This window comes from Halyomorpha halys, unplaced genomic scaffold (assembly GCF_000696795.3).
Source record: "Halyomorpha halys isolate HHAL.00 unplaced genomic scaffold, Hhal_1.1 Scaffold214.1, whole genome shotgun sequence".
Classification (NCBI taxonomy): domain Eukaryota; kingdom Metazoa; phylum Arthropoda; class Insecta; order Hemiptera; family Pentatomidae; genus Halyomorpha; species Halyomorpha halys.
Window position 1 is genome coordinate 262,345 of NW_027110944.1, and position 20,214 is coordinate 282,558.

General features: G+C 29.6%; 2 protein-coding genes across 10 annotated transcripts in view; one reads left to right on the top strand and one right to left on the bottom strand.

Annotated features, from left to right (window-relative positions):
- Positions 1 to 7,468, top strand: part of LOC106679689 (protein lethal(2)essential for life) — a 30,665-nt gene extending 23,197 nt beyond the window's left edge. Inside the window, exon 4 of the mRNA XM_014418987.2 lies at positions 7,284 to 7,468. Coding sequence (XP_014274473.1) covers positions 7,284 to 7,391 — 108 coding nt within the window. The 3' untranslated portion in view covers positions 7,392 to 7,468. The remainder of the gene's footprint in view (positions 1 to 7,283) is intronic.
- Positions 7,469 to 10,958: 3,490 nt separating this feature from the next.
- Positions 10,959 to 20,214, bottom strand: part of ITP (ion transport peptide) — a 165,959-nt gene continuing 156,703 nt past the window's right edge. For all 9 annotated transcript variants that reach the window (XM_014418993.3, XM_014418988.3, XM_014418991.3 and 6 more), the window contains 3 exons: positions 14,385 to 14,617; positions 12,302 to 12,422; positions 10,959 to 11,743 (listed from right to left, as the gene is read on the bottom strand). In XM_014418993.3, the coding sequence (XP_014274479.1) occupies positions 12,302 to 12,422; positions 14,385 to 14,617 (354 nt within the window). In that variant the 3' untranslated portion in view covers positions 10,959 to 11,743. The remainder of the gene's footprint in view (positions 11,744 to 12,301; positions 12,423 to 14,384; positions 14,618 to 20,214) is intronic.

The window sequence follows — 20,214 nt, forward strand, 5'->3', positions numbered from 1 at the left end:
TATATATATATTGATACTTCATTCGTCAAAATCCATGCCTTCTGAGACCCGAAAAAGGGATCCATACTGCCGTATTATATTTACGAACGATTTTGCAAAATATTTATATTATTAGAAGTTTTTAATAAATTAATTAGACTCAAGAATTGCAGTGGATGCTCCTTGATTTGTAAGAAATAGCCAATTGCATCGGGAATATCAAATAGAGACAATAGAGGATTACATAAAAAAAAAAGGTTAATGAAGTTCCACTCTCAGTAACCTACAGTTAAAGGAGCAGTGACCTACAACTTGGGAAACCCAACCACAACCCGAAGACTGAAGCCCAGACTGCTGCAGGACATCCTATTATAAATTATTTATCAGTTCTCTTATTGTCACTTTAAATTTTATTTATCTTAATTTCTTCTTTTTCTCTTCATGTTTTTCTTAAATTCACTTTAATTTTTTTTCCCCATTAGAAGTCAATTATTTTGTTAAATCCATAACTTTTATTTTTTTTTGTTCCTAACTTTAATTTTATCTTTTATTAAGAATTATTACTTTAATCTATTTATTTTATCTTAATTTTTTATTTTATTTATAACTTTGTATATAGTTAGAGGTGTATTTTGTATGAGACTATACCTCCCCCACATAATCAATTGTTAAAAAAGAAAAAAAAATGTACCTCTTACATTAACCATGTAAGGCCCACAAGGCCGATCTGGTATTAAATAAATAAAGAATAAGAATAAATTCATTACTCAATATCTTGTAAACTACTAGCTCAAAAACCATTATGAAATACATTAAATTTTATGACTTCAGTATCAACTTGTTCTTGTATTTCTTCTGAAATCGATGGGTCATCTTTCTCCTTAGCGTTCTTATCCAGGAGTGATATTTTACCAATACAGGTCCCCATAAATTTACAAGACCTGTTGGCCCAGTGCTCTTCAAGCCTGGCTTTCATCAAAGGAGCTCTGCAACCTTTTTTTTGTAATCCCAAGAGATAATTTTAGAAAGAGATTCTGACGCTAGTGAATGAGGTTTAAGTTCAGAATATCGGGTTGGTAGGAATGTTGTACGAGCAGTGTATAACCATAGGAATCAAAAAGAAAGATACTTATGAAGATACTTCACGCCTCACGCCACGTTTGTATCGAACGGCGTTAAAAAGCAGTTATGGAAGTCTTAGGGCTATTCCTGGACGAGTTTGTCACTTCAACAATGGATGGATCCAAAGGGGTTCCATGTTTATTTGTTTGGAGTTCCTTTCCCCATCCTCGTCGATTACCTATTATTTAGTTTCCTTGTTAATTCCATCCACAAAATTATATTTTGTGCTATTTACAATGAGGCGTTTTAGAGAAAATTTCTAAAATTCACATCGGATTAGTTGACTTAAGCGAAAAATTTGTTGTAATATCCGGGGTATATACCTGTCTTAAATATATAATTTCAGTTACGTACTACTTTTAGTTTTTAGCTAGGCTGTTCACTCATAAGATTTTATGAGAGTTAGTTCTTCAGATTCAGGAAACCTTAAAACGTATAATTATGTGTTAAAACATTACATGCATATTTCTGACTTAATGATCGTATCTTCTCAAAATTCTGAATAGTCTAATACTAGTCCTGGAATTTATCAAATTGTCACACACTGAAAAAAATGTAGCAAACTAAGGATTCTTTGGATAAAATATTATTTATTTTATAAAGTTTTTTAATCAAGTGATTCAAGCCAATGACAACGAAATTACATGTGAAAAACTCAGTAGTTTGAATGACAAAAAGAAAAAAAAGTAACCAGAAGTTTGGGGAAAAAAAAATCAATGAGGCTGGTAGAAACTTTCTTTTTTATTATTTATTTATATAATATCAGATAGGCCTGGTGGGTCTTACATGGTTAATGTAAGAGGTACATTTTTTTTTTTTAACAATTGATTATGGGGGGAAGTATAGTCTCATACAAAAGACACCCCTAACAATATCCAGCATTATAAATAAAAAACAATAAGGTGAAATAAATAGATTAAAATAATAATTCTTAATAAAGGTTTTTATTTTTAGCGTTAACAACAAAAAAAATGACATTAATGGATTTAACAAAATAAATAATTGACTTCTAATGGAAAAAGAAAAAAAAATGAAAGTGAATTTAAGAAAAACATGAAGAGAAAAAAAGAAAAGAAATTATGATAAAATAAAATTTTAGAGTGACAATAACAGAAATGATAAATATAGAATTTATAACAGGATCCTGCAGCAGCCTGGGCTTGTCTTCGGGTTGAGGTTGGGTTTCCCAAGTTGTAGGTCACTGCTCCTTTAACTGTAGGTAACTGGGAGTGGAACTTCATGAACATTTTTTTGATGTAATCCTCTATTGTCTCTATTTGTAATTCCCGATCCAATTAGCTGAGCATCTCTTTAAAACTAAATGCGTTACTTTCCAAAACTAACCAAGTTTTTGTTTTATTTTATCTGTTTTTAATTAAAAGTTTCGTTATTATATTATCACGAAGTAAAGGAGTTTCTTTTTAAACGGTTATATCACATCTGAGTCATCAAAACTATTAAAAATATTGTTAATTCAGCTATTTGGTTGGAAATAAGAAATTGAGCTGAGACGAAATCTTCAATGAAGTATCTTTAATTTACAACACAATATTGTATTATTATAATTTTTTTTTTTTAGCATTTATTCAAATAGTGACAAATTAATTGCTATTGCTAATTTAAACTAACAGTGATACTATTTTTTATGTCATTTTTTGGGATGCAATTTCCCTTTAATGTTATCTATAATTTTAAAAAAAAATTTTTTTTTTTAAATCTTTGTACTAGAAAGGATCCGGAGGTGCAAGACACTGCTGAAAAGAAAACACTAATTACTATCATCGTTTTTATTATTACATGTTATTTACGTTCGAAATAGCAAACATAGTTTTAACAGTCAAGGTCATCATTTAAATAAAACAACTGAATACCAATTAACAAGCTGGTCCTGTTAACTTATTAAGAAATTATACAATTTCTAGTTACAATTAGTAGCTATGCAGGTGGGTCGTTTTAAATTATTTATATTTAAGTCAAACGTTTTTTGTTTTTTAACTTTATTTATAAATTCAAACCTATCTTCAGATTGAACGACTGTAATAAGTTACAAAAGGATAACACTGGTATGAGTTGTATGATGGAGAACCGTTGACTTTAATTCTTTTCATTATTCAGCTGGCGAGATCTCTCACCCAGTTCCTTTTTAGTCTTAAATAATAAAGGCCCCTGTTGTATTCAATTTTTATAGAAATAAGTTTTAAAGACAAATATTTTTTTTCTCCTTCCAGCGCCGCCCACGGCTGGAACCCTTAGTGGTGGTGATTGCTGAGAAATATCTTGTATGATGTTTTATTATCTTATAAACTGATTTCCGTCGTAACATGGAAATCGTGTTATCTTTCGCGGGGTTTTTTGGTAAAAAATATTTGTATATTATTAATGTTAGTGTTTCTGGCTGCCCCATAGATTTGCGAACCATAGGTGTATATATGGAGTCGCTATCTTACATTCAGTACAGATCGTCGATGAAATAGAGAGGACAGGAGTTTTAGATGCTTATCTAATTTAAGCCAAGTCTCATTAACTTGAGGACTCCATGTTATCCTTATATCGAGTGCCAATCCTTAGCATTTTACTTAGCAAAATTGGTCTGCAAAACCGACTTATTGTTTGTGTATATTGAGTAGTATATTGTGTTAGGATTTTTCATTATTTAGTTCGAATTTACGAAGTTCAAGCCAGTCCTTAATTTTCATTATGTAATATTGAAGTGTCAGTATGTGTACTAAAGATAGCTGTATTTTAGTAGGTTTCTGGGAGATTGTTAACGTCGAATGCGAAATCATATATGCATTTTGTGTATAAAAGTGGTGCCAGAATCGAATCTTGAGGTAATCCAGCCTTAATTGGTTGAATAAAAAAGGTTTCTGAACCTTGATGTACAGCGAAAAACCTGTCAGAAAGAAAAGAGCAAAGAGTGAGGTAATAAGGCAAATTATTTAAATTTAAAGAGAAGTCTCTGGTACCAGACTTTATCAAAGGCCAGAGCTACATCAAGAAGTTAAACTTGAAAAGTAATATAGGAATTTTGTAAATCTATATATATAGACACAACACATACATGAGATGTTGTGGGGATCTTTCAGGTTCACTTAAGCCGATAACCGAACATTCTCTGGCCTTACGCAATTGTTCCAACTAATCATAATGCATGTGAAGCTTATCACATCTCAAAACCTTTCATAGAAATAATTCGGGTAATGTAAAAAAAAAATTAATCAATTCCTTTATGTCTGATCAATACTTGGAAGAAAACACATAGTATGATGTTAAAATTACCATATTATTAGAACATTTTTATTTTATTTTATTAGAATCCCTTCAATATCTTCGATTCGGTGACTATCTTTAATCCTTAAAGTAACTTTTTTTCAACATAAATTTACACCGAACGGTTTTTTAATTACAATGGCTATATAATTTATTACATCATTTTGTATGTAGGTAATAGACTAGGTTTTAAAAATTAAATTATTCTTAGAGGTGCACCCTCCAATAATCATTGTTAAATATCTACAAACGGATAGACGGATTACATTGACTCAATCATTTTCCAGGATTTTGAGCTCAATTTTTCTTCAAAACATTAACCTAATCTCACAGAATAATGTAACACATAAAACCTAAATATTTATTTTGCATTTTATTCAAAAAGTTGTTACAAATCTCAAATCTCATTGTGACTTGTAAAGGACAGTAGTCTGATAGAAACAGGTTTTATTTCAATATAATAAATACAAGATGATATTTATACTGCATATAATTGTTATATGACGAAATTTTGGCAATTGGATCCTTTAAATTTCACTAATTTACATTGTTAGCTACTTATAATAGGACTTTTTGGCTAAATACTTATATAGTGGTAATTTCTAGAAATATACTGGCCAAAGCACACCTAGGTGTTAAACTTTTTACCAAATTCATTTTCAAACATTTTTATATAAAAATCCATTGACAGACATTATATTACAATTATTTCTAGGTTAGCTCACAATTTTACTAATCTAATGTGGTTATAATAGAGGTAGTGGGGTAGCTCAGTGAGTAAAGCGCTGTGCTACTAACTCCTATGACTCGGGTTCGATTCAGGCAGTAGCAGATAATTATTTATTCTGCTACTGGAAATGTAACGCACTCACGGTCCTTGAAGAAATACTGCGATAAACGGTAACCATCTGTCTCCTGCATGGTTTCCTTAGAATCGCATCTTTCCAAATTATAGCTTCATATAACATAATTAAAGGGACATCAGTAGCAAGAAGCTGTCTGCGACTTTCTCTGGGACCCCTAATGTTCGGCATAAGGCGTGACAATAAAGGCGCTACTTCAACAGATTTTGCGCTGATTTACCGTGGTAACATTTAACCAGAGACGTGCATCAATTATGACTCCTATGTATTTTAAACACGACTGAGAACGAATCTTGTACCTATGTACATTGGCCGTGATGGTCTCGGTTTGCTTCCAGCAGGTAACAAGGAGTGCTTCAGTCTTGTGATGCAGACTCACCGAGCCATCCTCGGATTGCAACAACAGCCCGGTTGGCAATGAGGGTTACTTCTTCAACGTACTTCACCACCACCACCACCACTACATCATCTACAAACATTACAACTATAGCTCCCTCCGGAATCGTCAACATAAAAACTCCGTCGTACATGACATTCCACAGAAGAGACCCTAGAACGGAGCCCTGTGTGATACGACCAGTCACTTTATATCTCCTTGGGCCAATGTCTGAAGGATAAAACAGAAGTCTATCCCGTGATAACTATAATAAGATAGTCCATTGCCATAGTCCTGAGGAAATATGCAGGTCCATCTTGTTGTGTTGAAAGCATTTTTGACATCTATGGTGATGCTTCCTGCATAACACTTCTCCTCTAACTTACTCCTGGAATAGCTGTACGGGCAGTCTCGATTGATAACCCAATAGCATCTACCGTGAATCGCTCTTTCCAAAATCCTTTATTGAACTCATGTAGCCTGAAGGAAAGGATTTTTCAAATGCCTTACCTACAACATCCAACTAACAATTTGGACAATAGGTTGACAGATTTTCCAATTTTCCCTTACCCTTTGGAATAAGTACATGGCGCTGTCTCTTTCAAGGTTTCGGGAATGAGCCTCCATGAATGCTCGATGAAACGATCCGGTCGTTTTTCGAAAGCCTGACTTGGAATACCGTAGTCACCTGTTTCGGAATAGTGTGCTGACAATATTGTCCACAACATCCGATCGCATTGGGAGTTTCTACGAGGCTTTACTCAGTTTTTTTTGTCTGCGTGAGAGTGAACAATCCTGTTCGAAAACGTAAAGTCGTAGGAAACTGAAATTGCATACTTAGGCATGTGCATGCCTGGTTTGCTATAGTATCTTTTTCGTTCACATTGACTTGCCGGAAGTTTCACTTTATGTAATCGATTTTACACTCAGGATTTTCTCCTAAACGCATAGATTAAACTCGGCCTATTACTGTAATATTCAGTGGTATTTATATCACTTAGGGATTATTCTAATTGAAATAATTCGACAGGATTTAAATGCTCAATTTTCAAAATAACTTTCTCTAAATACTATATTCTGGATTTGTTTGAAATAATTAACAATTTCGCATTGTAATGGAAAATGAATAAATATAAACTATAATTGGATTTGATAATTAAACTAAGAAGAAGAGGAAAAGTTTTATTATTATTTTATGCTATTGAATATTAATAAATATCAATTTTGGAATTTCAGTATTTTCATTCATTTCATATTTTAGTTTTTATATTACAATTTTATTATTTAGTTATTACCTTAAATCATTATAAGTTATTAGTTAAGTCATTATTAGTTATTATCCTTAAATCATTGTAATCATCATTATAATTACAATTGGTGCTCAAAATATGCATAGTCATTATTCTTGGGATCTCAGAATATAATTGTTTTTCATTTAAAAAAAAAAAAAATTTAATTATAGTAAATGGATATTCAATTCATCCCTAAAGTAACAGAAGGTTGAGATTCAGACATGTACCTTATTTCCTAGCCTTTATTGCCTTTTGTGGAACGGATCCATCTTATTTTTTAATAACATTCTAGCATATCAATTTATGTATTTTTTAAAATTTAAAGCAGCTTTGATTATTGTCTGTAATTTACAAGAAAATAATAAATATTTATTTCTATAGCTACCCCAGGATACCAGAACAGAAAGAGAGATTCCAATAATTCAAACAGGATCACCAGCAATCAAACCATCAACAGAAACCAACATAAAAATTGAACAAGTAAATTAAAACTACCTTTGTTATGATGTAATGATGCAATAATGTTGATATTGTGTTATTTATTAAATATACATATTTCTAGATAATTTTTATTTTATTACAGTAATAATTCTTCCCATCATTATTATTTGCAATGATTTAAAAATAATCACAATAACATATTTCCTGATCACCTAATGTAATATTTGATAATTTGTTTATTTAATTATTTTTAAAAAAATATTATTTCTACAGCAATACAAAATGATCAATAAAGTTGGTCATTAGTTGATGCCTTTTATAGTATACTTAACATGTATTGTGTTTACTTTTGTTGTGAATGTTTTATGATACAGTATTCAGGTTCATTTATATTTGTTACTAATGTGATAAACATTTATTGTATGATATGGTTTAAATTATTTCTGTTTATTGGTAATAAGTGTTCAAGAAATTTTTTTTAGCATTTTTAAGAATTGAAGTTCTCAGCATGCTGGCACAACATAAGTACAGCTAATCACTAAGCGAAGTTGTGGCTCCATCATCTTCTGCTCTGCAATCACAGGACTTTTCTTTTGTCATATTTTTATTGATGGATGTTTTCCAAAACCAATGATTACTTCGTTCTATTATATATATAATAACAGATGTATATATCATTTACTGATGCAAATGAAGAAACATCTAAACATGTTTAATTGAAAAAAAAATATATGCAATATGTATAGATATAAAAAAAAAAGAAAGAAAACAAAAGAAATTAATGTGATGTTGATTACTATATCAAACCCATAAACCAGTCATGAATAATATTGAATCTCATTTTAAGAAAGTTTTAGATTCATTCAATTCATAAAATGTAAAATAATTCAAAAAGGATAAAACTGAAAGATCAAATAATTCAATAATTGCTTTGTTTAAGTTTAAATAACGGGATCAGGATATTATTATATTAGAGTATAAAACAATTTTTAGACTTTGTATATGAAAACAGGAAGTCTGAGAGTTTTTGAATTATTTTTAGTGGGAGATTACGGGTTAATCATGTATCGTAAGAAATGCCTCAATGAAAATAGAGAGCTTTATATACATTAGTTATATAATTGAAGACAAATTCGAAGTTTAATTTTTAATCATAGATAGAGGTCATTGTATATTTGAAAACTATAGACAGCCAATAGTTATCATTTATCAGAAATGTATCTTTAAAGCTAAATTTTGAAAAATAGAGCATTGGTATCATACTAAAATCTATTTGTTATAATTTGTTGATGTATGTTTATTAACTACTATTAACATTTAAAAATAATAATTTTAAAAATTAAATAAATGTTCATTAAACCTAAAGATAAAATGTAATGAGTTCCATAGTTGCACTGGAGAGAAACATATCTCGAGATTTATTTTTTATTTTTTAATATTTACTAGACAATTTTAATAAATGCAGTGAATCAAACTTCTTTTGATTTAATATCTATAAATCCTTTAATTAGGTATGGAGAATTCACTTTGCAAACAAGATATTAATTATTAAAATATTTTAGATATTTGTTTTAAAAATATTATTGTTTAAAATATCAATATACTACAGGCACTTAGTGCATGAAATAAATTTAATATGAAGAAAAAAATTACATTCTGGGCTTTCATGGTACCAATTAAACTCAAATATTCATACATGATACCAAGTATGTTTATTCCAGAAAGTAATAAATTATTTAAAAATATCATCAAAGTGGTTGTATCCAAACTATTTTGGACTAAAATACATTGAATCACAGTTTTAAGTAAAAAAATGTACGTAATACTAATTTGCTAATAATTCATATTCATACATTACATCAAAGTAATGTAAGATTAATAACTTATCTCTTAACAAAAAAATAATTGTGAAATAAGTTATTTTTTTAATTTTTGGAGAATCAGATGTTTCAACGGAATTTCTTTAGTCAATTAGGAATAATATACTACCATACTCAATTTTTTTTATCTAAATCAAAGAATGCAGGCTGTGTTCACTAAGCACCAATTATTAGTTATCCAGTGGTCAACATGCATTTCTTTAATAAGGAAAAAATGTATGACTAAGATAAACAAAAAAACCAAAGAAGGTTTGCCGTCCCTAATATCAATAAAAATACTTTCTATTTTACCCCTCAATATAAAAGAAATATTTTTTTTCTATTGTTAGAAAAGCATCTTATGGTCTCATAAATTTTCCAAGATATAATATAAAAATGCTAAAAGATAAATTATAAACACATTTAGAAGAAACCAAACTGCATATGTGGCAAATTTAGGTCATTAATTTTAGAAAATTAAATTTATTAATAATAGAAGATTCCAAATGTTCTCTCTCTCTCAATTTTTTCTATATTTTTTTCCTCTAATATTCAACAACTACATGGTGATCCAAAATAGATCTGTTACATTATGATGACTTTTAATTTATCTGAGCCAATTTATTTTATAACAGAACATTTTAAAATGTATATAAATTATATCTAATTTTTATTTTTTCCGTTGAAGAGAACTTTCATTTCTATTGTATTTAAAAATATAATATACAAATAAATATGCCCAAAAATAAAATAAAATTTAATTTTGTAACTTCAGTAAGAGTAAATTATGGTATAAACCAATTAAGAATGTAGTACTAACTATGTATGCGTTCACATACAAACCCATGATAGTACTACACAGATTGATTTTGTTTTTAGTTATTTATCAAGAATTAATGTAAAAAGTAATTTACTTTGTTTGTGTTTTAATATAAAAAATGGTTTATAATAAATTAATTCTTCCGTTTCCAATGAAGAATACCAATAAAAAGCCAAAATTGCTAAAAATTAATGCACATTTATATTGTTTCTTTTCTTCATTCATTTGCAAAATAAGCTGATATATTTAAATTATAGACCTTCCTACAAATTTATAACTTTTTTAAATGACTTCTATGTTTTACAGTAATGTATTTTGTGAATTTATAAGTGATTAGAATACTTCAAAAATGATTGTATATATAGCTTAAACACAGTAGTATCTTGAATGAAGTTCATATAATTTAAAGTATCTGAAGAAATCATTAAATATAAAGGCACAACAGATGTACAGGAGAAGATGAGGATAGTTAAGAGTGCTAGAAATATAGTTAAAATTCTTAACTTTGTTTCTTTTAACTATACTTAATTTGATATGTTTGATTTAAAATGGCAAAACTAAACTGATGATCAATTTAACTGGTAGTTGCCATTATGAAATAATGATTCATCAATTTATTTTGATATTATTTGCATTTATTTAACTGTTATTCTGCAAATAAAAACTTATTTAATCATAGTGTATGGTTTAAAAACTTCCATAATATGTAAATATGTATGGAGCATTTATGCACATATATAATAAAAAACAACACATTTTTAACTTAAAAAATAAATTCTTTTTTTAAATATTTGTACTTTTTTATGAGGGCATTTGGAGGTTGATTGTGTCAGTTCATTAAGAAAAGGATTTTTTTCTATCTTTTTTAGCATAGAATTAATCAAATTCTTATGATCTTGTTTTTATGAATGAATTATGTGTAGTGAAATAAAAAGTAACAACATATAATAAAAAGTGTATTGGAATTTGCTTATTAAAAATTTGATAGTTAAATTAAAAATAAATATATTGTTATACAAAAACAAAAAACAAAAAAAACACTGAGTATTTAAAATTTGACTTTCAATTGCGCCAGAATATTATCCATTGCTTATGTCGTATACATAATGTCAGATATAACATTAAAAATTAAATATTAAATCAATAGTTTTTGTGCATTTACGGCACTTAGATAGAGAATTAGTTTTAGAATTATCTTGATATTAGGAAATGAAGACCTAATGAAACGTAAAATCTAAATTCTAAGTGTCTATAGGGTAACTTTGCATTATATTTCATTTATTAATTTTTAAAAAATACATAAGTCATGTTAAGTTAATATGAATACTATCTAGTCATGTTTTGACTACAATGATGAGTGTTTGAAACCCACATCTTTCATTTATACTATTTCTCATTTAATAAAAAATACTATACACTTGGCTATATTTTATACATTTATGGTATTAAATTATTAAATAATTAAATTAAATATTAATCTTAATTCTAAGAATAAATAAATTAATAAAAATTCCAGAAACTTGTACGGGTTGATCAATGTATTTTTTTTTTATTTTAAAGACTAGAATATATGGTGAGTGTCAAGCTTTTAGGTTTTTATGTTGAATTTTGGAGGTTTTCATCCTAAAAACTCGACCATGCGCAAGATTTTTTCCTCCTCTTCTCCCAGGAGCAGGACCTCCAGACATCCTTTGAAATACTTATTTCCAAAACATTTAGACCTGCAAAAGTTGAAATAACAATTAGTAAATTTATAAGGAATTTAATAATTTTAATTTGCTAATATAATGACAACTTTTACCGATTGCCTAATTGTTATTCCTAAAACAGATGAAAAATATACCATTAAGACCATTAATCAATACCAATTTGTAGTATAAGCTTTATTTATTTTCTGTCCATGTCTGTCTCAAAAATCAAAATACAGAAATGGAAAAAAAAGTAAAAAAAAAAAAAATTATATATAAAAAAACAAAAAATGGGCTGTTTTTTTCCCCTCTTTGTTTTAAAAATATATTAAAAGTAATAAAAATACAATTGATATATATTTTTAATTCTTTAAAGTTAACTCTGCTCAGTAGTAAATTGAAGTTAAAAAAAATTAATAACTTCAAAAAAAAAATTAAAAATGCTTGTAATATTATTGTGAATGGTATACAAACAAAATATTGGTGGGTGGCATTTTTTAGTTGAAATTTAAAAAAACTTAAATTAAAATAATAAATAAAATTAATGATAAAATAAATAAATAAACAAAAAAAAAACTAAACAAAAAGTACCTAAACCTCAGGTTCAGCCCCATGTAATTGTTTTATCCAAGTTTGTATGTTTTCCATTTCATCTTGTAGAAGAAGAACATCTAAACATCCTTTGAAGTAGTCGGTTGTAAAACAGTTCTTCCTAAAAATGAGAAAAGTATATATTCTGAAAATTCTTGGTGTTTAGAATTGAGCTGTTCCTTTTGTGTTAGTAATAAAAATAATGTGCTTCTAAGACTTGTGCTAATTGTTAATTGGTGCAAGTAAAAATAATTCACTAAGGATCTCTAGTCAAAATCAAATATTATAGTATATAACACAATGAGGCATGAAAGATATTTATGTACAGTATATTCATAATAATTGTAAAAGAAGAATTAAGATAAAGATCAAGGCCTAAAAATTATTTAGAACAATTACATTAAAAGTATATGATCACATACGTTTTAATATTCCCTTTTCAAAAATTAAACTAAAAAGACATGCCATATTTTCATATTTTATATTATGTTATTTTGATATTCATACTTCACAATTAAACAGATCATAGACAGAGGGAATTTAGAGCAATCTTGCTAAAGCCATTTTTTACGACAATCATATCACCTAATGAATTCTTACCTTAGCTTACAATGCAGAAAAAGTATTTGAAGTAATGGAAACAAAATATATTAAGGTAAACAACTGAGGCAATAAGGGAAAGGATCAATGAATTTAAAATTTTTACAAACACATTTTGATTACCTGTTCCAACCTGCTGCTTACTATGATTAAAAATTTAAAGTGTAAAACATATTTAAGAAAGTATTAAGTGAATTAATTAGTAATGATTAACTATTCTTTAAGATAATTTAGTTTGATTTTAAATTGTCATTTCATAAAATATAAATGGTTTTGAATACATTAACTATTAGTCCAGTTACTGATACCATGCCAAACCTCGATCACTATCTTAAGTCATCCTGAACTTTAGTGAGTGGGGAGTATCAAGGTTAATTTCATGAGACCACCACAAAATAAAACTTAACTGACCCAGTACCGTACCTTAAAAAAAAAAAAAAATGGAAATTTTGAATTTATAAAAATAACTTTCTAGTCTGATTAAAATAAATGTACGCATTTTTTTTCTTCAATAAAGTTCAATTGGGGCCCGGGGCCTATTTCTTCTCTATCCCAGATACGCCACTGAACCAAAGTCATAATTTTTTTTTTTTTTTTAATATTTTTAAATTACTTTTGTGGACACATATCGCTCGTTTGGAAAAACAATTAACGTTAGTGTAAAGTTAGGAATTGTTGAGAATATGAACTTAAGTTCTTAGAATAATATCTTGCACGAGGTAGAAATTGTGCTGAGAGCTAAAATATTTATATTTTAAGTAAATATGTGTATTTTACCATTTATTATTTTTTTAGATTTTTTTTTTCGCAAAACCACAAGCACCAGAGGAAGTATTCATGTGCGGCAAGTATATATTCGCCATCTAGCACAAAAGGGAAGAATCTTGTCTGGGACTTTTAAGAATATTATACTTACATCAACTCATTTTACGAAGCACTTGCACATACATCATTTATTCTTTAATGGTGCGGTGTGTTGAGTGGTCTAATTTATCTGAATTGCTATAACAGGTTTGTATTAGATATGAAAAAAAAATAATAAAAAAGATGAATAAATGCTTTCAAAAAGAAAACTATCATTCGATAAGGTATCAGTGGCATAAATGGGGTTTTATTTTTTTTTCTTAGATTAATAAAACGATAATCTTAGTTGTTTTGATGAAACATCAAGGTAAATATGAGACGGTTTGCTTAGAAAAATCTATGAATGAAAGAGTGAAACCTTCAATTTTTGATTCAAGAAACGTTTACAGAGAAGGGGCGCTTATGGATATCAGTACTTGGTGTAATATGAACCTCAATTTTGCATAAAATAAATGTTAATACACGTTCAAAGGTGTAAAAAATCACTAATTTTTGCATATCTTCCTGAAATGTCTTGACAAAATATAGATAGATAGAATATTACTACTTCTTTTAAATTTATTTATAGAGGTTTTTAGTTATAATAATTCAAGAGTTCAGTATTTTTTTTTTAACTCACCGACAAAGCGAATGTAATTGAGGTTCCCGAAACAAGTTGTAGCAGTCTTCACAGATGCGATCCAGTCTAGCGAATATGCTTTTGTCATACACCCCTTTGCATTGAAGGTCGAAGAACGATCTTTTGTTGAGGGGGTGACCCATGATGGATCGAGACGTTGGGACAGCGACAAGGCACGAGAGAAGGGTGGAGGCAACCACGAGACCAGCCAGTGCCCTTCGCTCTTGATGCATCTGCAATTAAAAATAAAAATGCATTAAAACTAACCAGAAACATAAAACTAAATCTAAACTTTGTTAGAATAGTCAGGCTACATACATATGTATAAACTTAACTAATGAAAAATATGACGGGTTATTGTCTATTCTTCGTAAAAGTAGTACGCTTTAAGAGAAAATACATGGTGGAATCATTCTCATTCTTTACAAATTTGTAAGGATAAATGAGTAGCTATTTAAATAAAAAAATATTCCAACCTTGGTAACAGAAAAGATGGCCTTAAGAAAACGACTTATGGTTTTTGGTGACTGTACGCTCACCATGTTTCATTTTGGAGATCGAGTCTTTTTACTAACGTACTGAACGAAGAAGGTACTTATTAATTTCACATTAAAAGAGCATTATTCCAGAGTTTTAAATAAGAACTTCTATATTTATGTTTCTGATTTGTTTCTTACGATTTTTAATTTCTCATTTTATTAGAAAAATTCTATGGATTTTAATCAAATTCAGTATAGTTGTTTAGAAAAATGACTGATGTTTTATGACAACTTTTTTGCATAAAAAATCTTAAATAATAAAGCCTTGAAAAATACATTTCTTCAATTAAGAAAAAATATACGGTAATTATGAATGGAATGCTTATTTCGGATCACATACTTTCCTTTAAAGAATTAAAGGATTTAAATTTTTTTTTTTGTAATTAGGTGAGTGATCAACTAGAACAAACCAAAAGTAGCAGATTCAGTGGTTTTGTGAACCGAAACCAGAAAACTGCATTTAAAATACAGCACGAAATGTGATTTTTGTACACTGAGGATCCATTAAGAATATCTAAAAAGAAAAAATCGACCGATTATAATATATTACAGTCTTTGTAAATTTCTTAGAAAACTTCATGAATTATTGAAAATAATTTGGTCTACTAATAAGCACTGAGCTGCAAGGTGAAAGTGATATGGAAGGGTGGATTTCTTTTCATTGACCTTATTCCACTGTTTGAGTCGAGATTCAATTAGGGGTTTGGCTTGAAACGGATAGAAGGCAGGAAATCGTATTCGTAACAGGACTGCAAAAGTATTTTAAATGTTTCATCAGACTATTCATAATCTTGATGATTTAGAAAAAAAAAATTGAAAACAGATCATATATAATCATAAAAGATATATATATTTTTCAATGGACACACTCAACAACTGATGAAAAAAATGAAGTGACGTATTTCATTTTAGGTAACAATATGAAAACAACAATCTACAGTCATTGATAAAAAGCAGAATCATGGTAAGATTGCGTCAAAGGGGATTTAATACAATTTTGAATTTATTTAAATTTAGTAATATCTATAAAGATTTTCTTCTGAGATTACTGAGTGAATGAGATAATGTGAAGTTGTGGAATGAATAAATTCAAAATGCCTATAATTGCATTGGAGCTCGATTTATATTATTATTAATATATATTTTTTTATTTTAGTTCAAATGATGTTAAATAATTAACTCCTTATATTTTTTCAGAACTTTTCTATCGCTCCCTTAAGTTTCTCCTGAAAATAAAATAAGATACCTTATTATTTATTTTCGTTTTTTTTCAAAACAAATTATGATATTTCTAGACCCGACAGGTAGAGATTTGATATCACCTTGAACTCAACCTGGCATTCAAATGTTAGGCAGATATATCTCACCGAAAGAAGTATGAAAACATGTTTAGTATTATAGTAGGGAAAATTAAAATATTTTAGAATAGTTGCGAAATCCGTTCAAAATTGTTGGAAAATTAATATCCCCCTCATCCCATCCCTCCTTAATAGTTTAAAAATCAGAAAACATGAGAAATTTAAGTTCTGCTACTTTTCAAAAAGTTTAGAAAAAAAGCAAATATACGTACCTCCGGCAAGTTGGGAAATCCGATCTAAAGTTTTGGGTAATTTTAGATTTTGCCATTGATTGATAATCTTAGAGTTAAAATTTATTTTTTAATTTAACTCCCTAACCACCCAAACCCACTAGTTTCTAAATTTGCTTCCTCTTCCATTCCTGACAATCCTCTGAGACGCCTGAATAGAAGATGGCTACGACACCTGCTAATATTAAACGTCATTAGAGTGCTACCAATGGGTAGTTTCTCTACATGTCTGTAACACTCCATTTTAACTGAGATAAAATTTACTAAATGTATTATAATGTACAGTTGTAAGTAACAATAAATAAATTTAAAAAAATGTAATTTAAATATATTTTATTTACTCTCCACTTGGCTTTACACAATTCTTAACCGGCGAATTGAATTACTACATTGAGCGTTTTGGAGAGCTTGGTAATACTATATCCCACAAGAACACACTATAGTTCAAATATGTAATATCTCAATGTCATTATGACGTCACCCAAAACGATCACAATGCTCCGGGACGCGTCGTACAGACGTTCTAATAAGAGTATTTTTTCAGGCGAAGGCTTCCAAGAGATTTCCTTTCCGAGAATAAAAAAAATGAGTCTGGTATTGATAGTGCTATCTTAGATATCAAAGAACGCAACGTCATAAATTTGCATTGTCTGACATGCTACCCATTGCAGATTTGTTGGGAACAATTGATCATTAGAGTAAGATTAATTTATGTAATTGATTCATAAGTAAGTGGGGCAGCTCAGTGAATAAGGCGCTGTTTATTTACGGGCCCGGGTTCAAATCCGACTGTAGCGGCTAGTTATTTATTCGTGGAACAGCCTTGTGGGTTCGGGTCCCTTACAGGGGCAGACCCAGTGGGTACGCTAAATTGGAGGAAAGAAACCCGGCGGTTGAGACAAATCACCTCCTTGTAAAACCGGTGTTCAAGAAACAGCATTCCCTTACAATGAATCCTAGACCATTGATGGGTTGTAGACGTACTGGCAATTGATTAATAAAAATAAATAAGATATTAATTATGACACTTATTTCACATTTGTTTGATTAATGATTAATTGAAAATGGTTTAAGTCGAATTTTGGTTTTTATATATTTCAGTTGTTATTGAATATTAATCAATAATAATAATTTTGGGGATTTTTTTGGATCAATAGGCCTTGTAGATCTTTGGCGCCCGAACCAGCCTTCTTGTTGGTTGGGGTTTTTGGGTGTAAAACCCTAAGGTCATCAACGCCCACCCAGCCTTCTTGTTTAGCCTGCTTGTTTTGGACCACTGCTTTCCAGATTGCTGATCTAGAGTTGCAAGCTGCTCTTTCGCATCTTTGTTGATTCTGTCTATCCATCCGGTTTTTTGCCTCCCGGTTCGTGATCTCTTGCTAACTATAGTGACATTCATTTTCGTGTAGAGGCGTCCTAAAGGATTGCTTCGAGCTACATTGGATGTACACATATGTATCCCTAAATTATACCTTTATAATTTTTAATCGCACATACTTTGAAGGAATCAAATCAAATTATCTGTATTATAAAACCTTTTATTTTTGTCAAACATGGTGAGAAAGGAGCCTGTTTATCTCTGAGACTGTCTAATTCATTTACTTATTCTTCCATTTTATGGGCTCAATGCCACTGGATAGCGGGTGAAGGAATCGTTACGGCGAAACAATTGTACAGTAAAGAAGTTGGTTCATTTATCAAGGTACAGCCGATGATCTCGATAAGGCTCAAACAATGGAAGCGGCTGAGGTGAAGGAGTTGTTAAGTCTCTTATTCGATTTTGCATCGAGATAAAGGGGATAAGAGGGAGAAGAATTATAATACTGGCAGCCAATTCTCACAATGGAAGGACATTGCTATTGTTGCTTGTTGAAGAAACGTATTTCCCAGCATCGTGGCGCATTGTTGGCCTAACCGATCTGATAAGAGACTTCTAGAAATTAATTAATTCCCTGGCTCAGGAATGGAAAGAAAGAAAACAATCACGAACAAAAAAAGAAAAATATACCAAAAACATAATGAATTTAAACACAATACTTGCCACAATTTTTTTTTCTTAGCTTATGATTCATCTATTATTTTATATAAAATCTTACTTTAAATAAAACTAATTTAAAAAATGAATATTTTCTTTTTAATCTTTCATTTTAAAATTAGTATGAACTAGTATTGACCAGTTGAATGTGAAGCCATGATGTTATTACTATATCTTCTATATATGGAATACATGGAAGTGATTTTTCACATTTTTTCGATTTTATCAGAAATTACCGGAGCGATTTTGATTAAACTCGGTATACCAATGTAACATCAAGTGACCTTTAACACCAGCTAAGTATCATCCTCATTTAATAGTTTAACGAGGCTTAAAAGCCGAATTTTCAAAAACTTGTCTTATAAAGTAACATTAATGATGATTATACTTGAAATATTAAAAAAGTAAAAATATGAACTATAAAATAATTTGTTAATGAACTAAATGAGAAAAATGTATAAATGGTTTAGAGACTGTAAAATCGGAGGCAGACAAGGGTGTCCGGTCTCACCCGAAGCAGCAACAAAATGAAAATTTATTTTTCACAATTTTCGTCTTCTAGTGCTGTAAGTGAAAGTAGTGCGAGAACCAATTTGTTTTCTGAGGTGCTCTTTAACTTCTGATAACAATGACGAGGACTTAGCACGCCCTACAGTAAACTAACTTAACTTATTCGTGTGATTAGCCTCTCTAGTTGGTTAACGAGTGGGAAGCACTCTTGTGTTTTGTTTTGCAGTTAAGCGTGTACACATCCGAACAACTTGAAAGTTTGTTGAGCCCTTGATAAATACTATCAATTGGTCTATACTATCATGGTCGCCATCGTTTTGTTGGTTTTTTCCGACAGTTATATGTGACTGATCAAATTAGAAACTTTAGTTAAGTACTTTAAAAAGTACTATCTTAAAGTCAAATATAAAATATGAAGTGAACTTTTTAATTAGAAAAAAAAAGCTAAAATGTTATTAATTCATATAAATTTTTTTTTTACCAATTCTTATTTCCGCCTTTTTCCATATAATCTTTGGGAACAGTATGGAAACTAAAGGCCATCTACACTTTTGCTCCAATTAAAATAAAAATGTAAAACAGAGAGGTTATTTAAAACAAAAATAAATCAAGTAACAGTCAAGGTAACAGGAAAACCTCTCATCAAAGTGTGATCCACATCAGATCCTGTAAATTACGAGGAAAATAAGGTGGTTATAATTAAAACTACTGACTTGCAAATAAGGTTTGAAAATCACATATTGAATTTTTAGGAACGCAATTACCCAAATTCACCATAATTATTAATATCAATCGGGGTGACGTTAGCAGCGTGGTAATGTGCCTGTCTGCTAACACAAAGGTTGCGAGTTCGAGTCCCAGGCCCTATCCGGGATTTTTTTCAAGCATATAATTATACAATACTCACTCTCAGCCTCCCCCCGTTAGCCAATAGGTGTCACTCTGAAAAAATAGGCCTGGGAGTGACGAACCCAGCCAATGAAAACCACGTGATGAAACGCGCGATGTATATTTCCAAAGTACATCGCGTGAGGCCTTGGACTTCCACGATCTGTCGCGCCAATAATAATAATTAATATCAATTATTCTGGATTTCATCTCCCTACACAGATTATTTATAGTTTATGATTGCTTAAACGAGTACTTTTATTCTCCCTA